Source organism: Coffea arabica, chromosome 11c, assembly GCF_036785885.1.
Source record: "Coffea arabica cultivar ET-39 chromosome 11c, Coffea Arabica ET-39 HiFi, whole genome shotgun sequence".
Taxonomy (NCBI): domain Eukaryota; kingdom Viridiplantae; phylum Streptophyta; class Magnoliopsida; order Gentianales; family Rubiaceae; genus Coffea; species Coffea arabica.
This window is the reverse complement of record NC_092330.1, coordinates 41464881-41476190: the sequence shown is the minus strand read 5'-3', so window position 1 is coordinate 41476190 and position 11310 is coordinate 41464881. Positions and strand designations below refer to the sequence as shown.

At 36.9% G+C, this 11310-nt stretch overlaps 1 protein-coding gene across 3 annotated transcripts; it reads right to left on the bottom strand.

Moving 5' to 3' along the window:
* Positions 1-6611: 6611 nt before the first annotated feature.
* On the bottom strand, positions 6612-10615 carry LOC113717363 (uncharacterized). 3 transcript variants are annotated; one of them, XM_072070604.1, is made up of 3 exons: positions 10200-10615; positions 8745-8893; positions 6612-8417 (listed from the first exon to the last, which is right to left on the bottom strand). In XM_072070604.1, exons 2-3 carry the CDS (start codon positions 8887-8889, stop codon positions 6952-6954), a joined length of 1611 nt encoding a protein of 536 aa, XP_071926705.1. In that variant the 5' UTR covers positions 8890-8893; positions 10200-10615; the 3' UTR covers positions 6612-6951. The 3 variants fall into 3 exon arrangements, with proteins under 3 accessions (XP_071926705.1, XP_071926706.1, XP_027097970.1); XM_072070605.1 differs by having other exon boundaries at positions 6612-8411; XM_027242169.2 differs by having other exon boundaries at positions 6612-8414; positions 10200-10614.
* Positions 10616-11310: the final 695 nt, after the last annotated feature.

Genomic DNA, 11310 nt, shown 5'->3' with positions numbered 1-11310 from the left:
GGCTATGCGTCATAATTTGATATTTCTATCTCATTCATCATGCTTATCCACTAGAACAAAAACTTCATTGAGGACTCTATTTAATATTCTAGCCTAATTGAAATTGAAATCGATCGCTCGAAGGAAGTTCCAATATTTTATCCCCATGAAAAAGAAAACAGAAAGAATACTGAACAATTGGACTCGACTGATGGAATTACCTCAACAAATCATCCTCTCTTAACAGCTTGCTTGGTTTTCATCATGTTCTCCACCTGATGATGGCATCATTATCTGTGACATTAAGACGCTAAATCATCTCACAAAATACAAAACTTGGAAATCTTTTTTCCATCTCATAATCAGCTCGATTTTGTTAAAGAATTTCTGGTTAACAAAAGGGTTTCTTCAAATATTAAATCGTTGTTTGGGTATCAAAGCAACGTCGCCCAACATCCAAAAGCATTGCGGTGAGTGACTGGCGAACGTCCTTCGGCTGTAGAGTGGTTAGCTTAAACTAACTAATCATCTCACGACCTCTAAACTCTCCTCCTTTTTATTAGAATTCTGTACAGCCACAGGTCCTCTTTTTTCTTTTTCTTTTTCGTTTTTTTTGGGTTCCTTCCAGCCGACACCCTTTGTTTGATTCAGCCGACCCAAAGTATTCAAAGTATTTCTTCATACGTGAAAACATCTTTTGGAAAATTATATATAGTAGAAGTCAATGCTAAGAAGGACTAGTAACAGGAAAAGAGCAGCAGAACAGAACTTAAAAGATAACCCCAGTCAATATATATATATTTTTTTTGTTGATACGATATATTTTATATTACAACTATTCCTACTTTACGCTAGGGGGAGGGAAACCTAAACAGATCAAGAGGAACTCCTATTTTACACTAGGGAGAGGGAAACCTAAACAGGTCAAGAGGAACTTCGGTGAACCACTACCGGTCCGAACGGATGCTTATGTATCAACTGGGGAAATATTTTTTGGGAAAATCTAAATATTAGAATGCAGGGTAAGGGATTTGATCCCCTAACCTACACCCAAGTAGAGTTTTAATGTTTTTTTGGTAGAAGTAGTTGGTTTAATACAGAAATTGGGTACTCGCCCCCTTTTGTATTGACGGTAGAAGGAAATAAAATAAAATCGAGTTAAATTTTAAACTGGAAAAAAAAAAGGATGGGTGAAGGAAGAATTTCCAATGGAGTGGGTGTGAATTCAAAAAAAAAAGAATTTTTTTCCGCCTCTGCAATTAATGGATGGAACTTAAATTTGAGATATATATTAATGGGGATAATATCAGAAACCTCCCTTGAGATTTCTTTTAATATCACTTGGCACCCTTGAGATTTTAGAAATATCACTAACCTCCCCTAGTAATTGTAAAAAGACTATATTAACCCTCATTTGACACATAATTCACAACATATCAAATAAATGAAGCTCAAAAATGAAAAAAAAAGGAAACAAAAGTCACCTTCTTCTTTTTTCATTTTCTCTATCTTTCTCTCTTACTCATATTTTTTGGATGACTATGCATGTAAGGCCCAAAACAACCAATGCAAAGATCATAAACGAAACAATAAGTAAATAAAAAGGAAAAGATTGCAAACCAATTAACTACCCAACTCCTCTTGAGCTTGTAGATTAATTGAAACAACCTACTTCAAATTGATGAATTACAATCACTCTTATGTACAAAGGAAGGTTCACCTCCTCCTTGCTCCAAGCAGCACTCGGTCAAGTCAGGACGTTTTACTATCCCTCAGGACAACCCTCACAGAGCTACACTCATGAAAGATTCACTCACAAATGAAAAGTTTACAATGAACCTCACACCACTAAGACTACAAATATTCTTTTTGGAGTATTTTCTCACTAAAATCTCTCTAGATCTTTTGTATCTTCAGTGTGCCAAAATTGTTTGAAATATCTGACCAACCACTATTTATATAGGACCAAGAAAGAGCCTCATTAAAGCTTCCAACGGATAGAAAGTAGCTGAAGAGTCAACTAGCCGTTGGAGTGTCGGACGTCCGATAGTCCTGTTTTATGCGTCCGACAGCAGGCAGTGAGTTTCAGAGATTTTCTTCAATTCTTTCGGACGTCCGATAGGCTGGTTTTCTGCGTCCGAAGGTATGATGTAAAACTGGAAATTTTTCTTCAATTCCTTAGGACGTCCGATAAGCTGGTTTTATGCGTCCGAAGATACTCAATGGTTGTCGGACGTCCGATGCAGTCTTTTTGAGCGTCCGACAGCTTCAGCATACTTTGTCTTCTTCCAATTGCACTTGTTCATGGAATCAAATAACTTCATAACTGAAAATATATCTTGAAAAAATATTAGTATCATCCACTTGTTTTGTAAACATCAAAAGATAGGGATCAAAATCAACAATCTCCCCCTTTTTGATGATGACAAAACAATGGATGGAAAGAAACAAAAATAAGTATAAGCTCCCCCTCAATCATTGCAACCAAAACTTTTAAGAGCCAAACTCATAATTTCAGAATAACTCCCCCTTACACATTGCATCCATTTCTCCCCCTTTTTGTCATCATAAGAGTAAAAATCAACTACTATAATCCAGTAACAATAACAGAGAATTCAATATTCCAAGAAAAAATAGAGAAATGACAGCAATCACAGCAAATCATCATGAGATCAGCATTATTGTTTTATCTCTCTTTTTGACATCATATAGATTCACTAGTATTCAAAGATATCAACGAAAACTCAGATCAAAGTATCAAAAAAAAAATATTATGAACAAGAATCACTGCAATGATTAGACAAAAACCTCCTACTTGTTAAAATTAGCATCATGTCTAACTATCCACATGCATTTCATGCCTCTTCTCATATTCTTTCTCACATAACAATCACTATTCATGTGACCTTTTTGACAACAAAAATTACACATAACCAAAGAGTTATTTACATGAATAGGTTTAATAAATCTTACTTGTCTTCTCCTATGGATAGCAAACTCATTTGAATTAGAATTCAACTTATTTTTTTGAAAACAGACTTCTTTCTTGTATTTAAACAACTCATTTACACCATCCATTCTTCTTTTCAAATCACCTTGTTCCTTTTTGAACAAAACACAAAGCTTTGCTTTTCTATCAAACTCAAAATGTAAAGCAGTCTCACTCTTTTTGAAGTAATCATTTTCAGCAATCAACTTTTTGTTTTGTTGAAAAAAATTTGCATTATTTCGAAACTAAAAACTAATTTTCTGTTTTAACTCCTTGTTTCTAGCATAAGATTCTTTCAAACTATCATGCAATTTTATAATGAAATGTTCAAGATCATCTTCAGTTTCATCATCACAATCAGATTGAGAGTTAGACGATGTTACCTCATCATCTCTAATGGCCATGAAAGCCAATTGAGCAGATTGATCTTCCTCTTCAATTTCACCATCGGAATTGCATTCATTCCATGTGAATTGAAATTTGTTTATTCTTGATTTTCTTCCTTCTTTCTTCTTCATCACTGGACAGTCACTTGCATAGTGTCCAGGTTGGCCGCATTCAAAGCACTAATCAGTTTATTTTTTGTTGAACTCTAGCTTCCCTTTGTTTCTCGAGTTGTTGAACTGATTTGGGAATGAATTGCTAGGTCCACCGTTTCTGAATCTCCTCTTGTTGAGTATTCGTTTGAAACTTCTTGTGATGACAGCGATATCATTGTCATCACCTTCCACATCTTCTTCATCTAGGGAGGCAGAATCATCTTCATCTTGTGAGGCTTTTAGAGCAATATTCTTTCGCATTTTTGCATCCTCTTCTTCCTGCACCTTAGTCTTAAGTTTCAACTCATAAAAGGTAAGAGAATTAATAAGAGATTCAATAGACATAGTATTCAAATCTCTAGCCTCCTCAATAGCAGTCACTTTATTTTTTCAATCATTGGACAAGGCATTCAGGATTTTTCTATTTTTCTCACCAAGAGAATATTCTTTTTCCAACACCTCTAAATCTTTAATGAAATCATTGAATCTACAATACATTTGATCAACATTTTCATGAGATTCCATCTTGAAAGATTCATACTTTGTAACTAGAATGGACTTCTTTTGTTCTCTAACATTCTCACTACCTTCATGAATTTCTTTCAGTTTGTCCCAAATTTCTTTAGCTGACTTGCAACCCTTGACTCTAATAGATTCATTTGAATCTAATGCACAATATAACACATTCATGGCTTTTGCATTTAAGGTGAGATGAGCTCTATCCACAGCAGTCAGTTCACTTCTTGTTTTCGGTTTAGATGCATGAGTATTTTCATCTATAAGAGAGGCATCATATGGACATTCACTAATAATAAATCACAATTCGATATCAATACATTGCAAAAAAATAATCATTCTTTCTTTCCAACTCATATAATTTGACCCATTAAACACAGGTGGTCTAATAACAGAATGTCCTTCAAAAAACATAGCATTATTGGTTGTCATCTTTACTCCAAAGCCGATTGAGCTTAATCTCTAGGAGACCAAGCTCTGATACCAATTGTTAAGGCCCAAAACAACCAATGCAAAGATCATAAACGAAACAATAAGTAAATAAAAAGGAAAGGATTGCAAACCAATTAACTACCCAACTCCTCTTGAGCTTGTAGATTAATTGAAACAAGCTATTTCAAGTTGATGAATTACAATCACTCTTGTGTACAAAGGAAGGTTCACCTCCTCCTTGCCCCAAGCAGCACTCGGTCAAGCCAGGACATTTTACTATCCCTCAGGATAACCCTCACAGAGCTACACTCATGAAAGATTCACTCACAAATGAAAAGCTTACAATGAACCTCACACCACTAAGACTACAAATATTCTTTTTGGAGTATTTTCTCACTAAAATCTCTCTAGATCTTTTGTATCTTCAGTGTGCCAAAGTTGTTTGAAATATCTGACCAACCACTATTTATATAGGACCAAGAAAGAGCCTCATTAAAGCTTCCAGAAAGTAGCTGAAGAGTCAACTAGCCGTTGGAGTGTCGGACGTCCGATAGTCCTGTTTTATGCGTCCGACAGCAGGCAGTGAGTTTCAGAGATTTTCTTCAATTCTTTCGGACGTCCGATAGGCTGGTTTTCTGCGTCCGAAGGTATGATGTAAAACTGGAAATTTTTCTTCAATTCCTTAGGACGTCCGATAAGCTGGTTTTATGCGTCCGAAGATACTCAATGGTTGTCGGACGTCCGATGCAGTCTTTTTGAGCGTCCGACAGCTTCAGCATACTTTGTCTTCTTCCAATTGCACTTGTTCATGGAATCAAATAACTTCATAACTGAAAATATATCTTGAAGAAATATTAGTATCATCCACTTATTTTGTAAACATCAAAAGATAGGGATCAAGATCAACAATGCAATATTTTATTTGTAAATTATAATAAATTAAATTTCGTTTGCCTTTTACTTTTTGTGATTTTGATAAAGTGAAGTATGATTTATTTGCATGTTTTGAGTTGATTTTTATAATGATTGGTACAGTTTAAAGTTTAAAAAAGGGTTGAGAAGTTGTTAAAAAAATAAAAAATTCATAAGAAATCGATTTTAAACATATAGAATTAAGTTGATGCAAGTGTATGTCTCTTCAAATATTTTTTTATTTTTCAAATTTATATTTTTTATGGAGTATAGTATTGTGATGTGGTAGTACTATAAGAAATTGTTTTTGAAGTGATGGTTCTCTTGAAGTGAACAAAGTGATTTAGGAATATTTTTATTCAGCAAGTGAAAGGGTTGTTTAGGATTTTTAAAATTTTTGTTACACAAATAACAAAAGTAAGGGAGATAAGTGATATTTTTGAAACCTTAGGAGGTGCCAAGTGATATTAAGAGAAACCTCAGGGAGGTTTCTGATATTATCCCTACATTAATGTACAGAGGTTATAAACTTTACGCCTTTTATTCTTTTATTTGATTGAATATAATATAATAATTGACACGTTTGCTTTCTCATCGACAAGGATGCGACTTCCATTCCATGTTCTTAAAGGTTCGTTCATTCTCTGACAGATCTCAAGCGAAGCTGCTGGCTAACTAATTCTAATTGGGCCGAAATTAAGCAGTAGCCTACCCTACCCTACGACGAATACGAGGTCGTGTCAGAATTCAGATTAATTTCTTTCCTTCCAAATTAATGAGGCAGCCAAATTGCCACAAGTTTCCGTACCCATTTGATTGGCTTGGAATTACCGTCCACATAACGGGCCTAAAAAGTTCGATAATGAAGTTGCCCCTACTCTTCTTGCTGCTCCCAAACACAATCTCCAGCCGAGGACTACCGATCCACTACCAGTTTCTCATTTCTCTTATTTTTGGGGTTGAATTTTAGCCCTTACTGTATACTACATGGACATTCTTCATTCATTCAATGGTACAAAGCCACAATATGCACTTTTGATTCGGGGACTGGAAAACTCGGGACTGGAATTGGAGAGGGTTTTTTATGGACCCAAACACAGTGCTCAAATAGAGCTCTCTATGCCTCAAATACAATGTGGATCAGGCATTATTAGACCCTGACCAAAATTTGGAGATCAGCTCAAAACTTAACTGCTGATCTGCAGGCTACAGAAATTAACTAATCAGGGGAATATGACATGAAATTAAACAAAGAACGGCTACGGCCTACAACATAAATTAAAGCTTTCCCACGAGTCCAAAGGCTTTTGCGCCACATCATTCAGAACAAACATTCCTATCAGACACAGCAAAAATTTTGGTGCCAAGGGATTTACGGCTGGCGCCCAGAGACATGATGCCACTTATCGGCAGAGACGCCCAACTCTAATGAACAGAAGGTATTTACAAATGGAAAATTGGATTCAGGTCCCTTCCCTTGCTGAAGGAAAAATCATTACTCAATATTCAGCAGGCTGGCACTGAACATGTTAGAGAAACAGCTACGGATGAGGTCTTCAAAGGCTTGAACCATCATCTCTTCATTCAGTTGCTCTTGGAAGTACATGGTCCAAAAATCTCTTCAATTATGTTGCAAGTCGGCAAAAGATCAAAACCTTTAGCCAAAACTGTAGAACAGGAGTCATCCCAAACCTTTGTATCACCAGATTCCAATAAAAATCCAGAGTCCAAATCATCAGTTGATCCATTGCTCTCTCCAGCCAGGCATCCAGTAAAATCCTCCTTCAGTCTGCTTTCTCTTGTATCACACCGTAGACCAAATGAATCACAAGAGGCCCCCATGTAAACCTGACTTTCAGAAGAGGTACTGCAATCCTCTTGAAAATTGTGATTTTCCCTCGCGTCCCTTAGATGAAACATGCCAGGCAGATGATCAGATCTGAAGTCATTGTGTAATATGTCAATCTGAGGCTTCAGAATTTGACCTCTCAGATCACCCATTCCAATAGCAACCCCCCTCTCAGCTCCCACACCACCGTCCCTACCAACTTCACCGTCACCGTTGCCATCATCACTGTCATCATCATCATCATCATCACCATCACCTGCATCATCTTCATCATCAGAGGGGATATCATCTTCAGATCCTTCCTGAACATCTTGATCCCCAAGCGACTCCACAACAGAATCTTCGTCCTCTCCTACAACTCTGAAGAAACCCCCATCATTCCCTTGTGACTCATCATCATCACTGTCAATCTCCAACAGATTAGATCTGTTTTGAACAGCCCGCCTCCTGAGCATAAAGACGTTGAAGTAGAAGCTAACAAGATCCCGACTTGTTCTGGAAGGAAATGCCACTGCTAGCTGCTTCCAAAAATTCTTACCTAATGACACAGGATTGTAGTAAACAACTTCATGAAAGACACGTTCTTCTTCTTCAGTCCACTTAGCTGCCACCTCCTCTCCCATATCATAGAACCCCAACTCCAAAAACTTTTCATCACCAATAACTTCTCTTAATTTCTCTCGCGCTTCCTTGATATGCTGTCGCACGCATCTCACAGAACCTCGATCCAAGCAGACACAATCTTTTCTTCCTTGGCCAATTTTAACTTCATCACGTGATGCATAGCTAGATAAAGATGCTGAAATGATACAAGTTCCAACTGCTTCCTCATTGTCATCACGAACACAATTATTGGGAGTCAAAGGGTCAGTCTCGACAGCTTGTGGGTCCCATGGTGGGATTTCAGCTTGATGATTAGGTCCAATAGGAATTTGCTTCCTAGGAGAAGAATTCATCAAAGATGAATAGGAATCTTCAAGATGAACAACTGTTCGTCTAGGAAAGTTGAACTCAAAGTATTCAGGAAAGAGGGACACGTAAAATGGTTCTCCAGATCCAGCATCTTCCTCACCGCTGCTACTGGTCACCCATGATAAGGGTGCACTAGTCTCCAACTCTTTCTCAGCTGAACTTGAGGCAGAACGTGAATCCTCATTTCCAAGCTCCTTGAACAATTGACATTTATCAAAGTCACCTGCTGCTTCACCAATATCACAAGTAATGTCAGAAATTAATCATTATGCACACAAGAGTATCTTGTTAAATTCTATCAGGCTGAACAAATGACTCTTCCAGAGCTACACAAGACATTCATAATGCTACAGTCTGATCCCTACAAGGCAACTAACAGGGATGCCCTAAAAACTAAGTATCTTTCACACAGGTAAAATGAATATTCAGCAAGCTCCCAAAGAACACCTCAAAGTTTCTTGTACGTGTAATGAGTAAAAATGCTGAATCATTGATATTTGCTTTGTGAAGTTGCAATTTCATCAAAAAAAAAAAAAGAAAGGCTTTCTTATCTTACCTCGACTACCACTATTCTGAGAGACGTCATCAGAAGAAAAGGCTTTGGAAAATGAGGTCTGCTTATTGTCAAATTCAAGTTGTTTTGCTTGCTTTACAGAAGAAACCTGAAAATCTTCCTCATCAAAAGGTCGTTTAACTCCCATGATTCTGCAGGATAAACAACAAGAGAGAGAACATATTAAGTCAATCAGTCAATATGAAGTCAAAAAAATAATAATAATAAATGAAGCAAACATGAATTTATAGTAACTACGCCCATAGCAGTATGACTTGGCCATTTTCAATTTAAGTTTCTTCTCCAACAATGACCTCTTCAGGTGCAAAAATGTTGTAATACCACTAGGAACATGACATCATGTGAAATAACTATCCAGCTGGATAGTTTCCCAACTAGTTGGACGTCATCACGGGATTGGCTATGGATGTTTCTGAGACATCATGGGAAATAACTAACCAGCTGGATAGTTGCCCAACTAGTTTGACATCATCATGGGATTGGATACGGATGTTTCTGTTCTATATGGCCATTTTAAAAAATAATTGACACCATACAAAAATCTCTTGAATGACAACAGTATACCCAAAAGGCATCTCATTTCACATGCACACAATCTTTGTATATCTTGATACACATCTAAAATATATCAGACTACCCACCAGTTGCAAATAGAAATATCAACCATATCTAAGCCACCTGTTTAAGTTATGCTACAGCACGTCAAGCATGTTTCTCAGTTAAAAAGCAAAACCACAGTTTTACTACAGTCTGACATCAGACGAACCCAATTATAGTCCCATAAATGCTATTCCAATTTCAATTTAAATAGCTTCTTTATTCAGGCTTTCTTTTCAAGTCATACTACTTCACATCCCCGAATTAAGCATCCAATCACCAGTTGACAATTGATACCACTTGGCACCTGTATTCTAAACCTATCAAAAGATGTGCAACCACATAACACCTAAATAAATGATGAAGTACAGAATGCAGAACAAAACATGCAATACTAGACATAAAAAGAACAAAATAAATCTACAGAAACAAAGAAAGTTTTGTACCTCTAGCTTTTTTAACTTACCCCGTTTTCGTATATACTACCCAAAAAGAAAAGTTTACGTTACATCGTCTTATTTGTTTCATTTTCCTCCTTTTCCTCCATTTTGGGGGGGGGGGGGGGGGGGGGGGGGGGGGGGGGGGGTGGGGGGCGGGGGAGGAGGAGGTGGAGTTTTTGCAAAGCCATTTGAAATGAGCCTTCAATTCATGCTTGCTTGGCCTAACACGTAAGGACACTTATTGTCAAAGAAACCACAATTTATTCCCAATAAAATTCCATCAATTATATTACCCTCAGAATTTTCGCGAAACCCTAACCCTAGCTTCACAATTCTAACAAAAAAATCCACGAAATTAGCATCAAATAAGGCCAAAAATATAATTCAACCAAGAACTTACCGAAACCCTAAACAAATTTACAGATCCAACGAAGTTTCAGAACCAAAGATGAGCTGAAACCCTAGCTCCTAACCCGAGGGGAAAATTTTTTAAATCCTAGCGTCTTTTAATATGGGGGAATCAAAAGAAATCACAAATCGATGCCAAAAACCCGATTGAACGACTGAATTAGGGGTTCGATGAAGCAGATCGAAAAATTGAAATCGTAAAATTAGGGTTTGTGAAAATTCTGATGAAGGGAACAAAAGAAGAGGTCAATCGATAGAGGATGAAACGATTTGATCGAAGAGAAGATTTAATTCGAGGATTAAGAACAAGAATTTTAACAAAATTGGAATCGATCTGAGAGAGGTCGCGACGGGGGGATCGAAAGCTGAGGGCAAAAGAGGTACGGTGGCTTTTGTGCTTTTGTAGATGACGACGGATCCGGATAGTGAGACCCGGGTTCGTGAAATTAGCACGTGGGTCATACTGGGGATTGACCCCGTGCACACGTGTTTGGAATCTTTAGTAAGTATATGATTACTTTGCTTTTAAACACGTGTTAGAACCGAGTAAATTTCACAAGTAAAAAAATTACCACTAAAAGAGTAGTAATAATAGCTAAAAGAGTAGACAATTGTACTAGTGAAATTCATCAGCGTGTGATAAAAACAGTCTACAACATTTAAAAGAGGATGGAAGAACACATTCTGATATTTTTTCAGAAAATAATTAATCAGCGTCTCACAAATTGAATTCTGTCTAATTCGAATCGATTGATGTAATTCGTATAACTTATGGTATAATTTGGATATAAACTTGTGAACTTGTACAACTAAGTTGACATTTTACATCAAAATTGTACGAGTTTACACTGGATGTAATAAGAATTACACAAACTAATCTAAATAGGACAAAACCAATTTGTGAGTCCGCTAAACTATGGGCTAATTTTGGCCATCTACCTTCAAGAATGGTTGCGACGGTAAAGTAACCATTCACATCCCTCTTTCATATAAGCACACGATTAGCATTAGTTTTCTGACTTCTTTGTATATTTAGTTACTGACAAAAGTGACAAGCTTTGTTTGGAGGCGTTTAGGAGATACATTAAGAGGTCATAATAGTC

Excerpts from the sequence above, each read along its gene's own strand:
- LOC113717363 (XM_072070604.1), bottom strand. The coding sequence starts at position 8,889 with ATGGGAGTTAAACGACCTTTTGATGAGGAAGATTTTCAGGTTTCTTCT. Across the intron at positions 8,418-8,744 it reads TCAGAATAGTGGTAGTCGAG|CAGCAGGTGACTTTGATAAA; the intron begins GTAAGATAAGAA and ends ATATTGGTGAAG.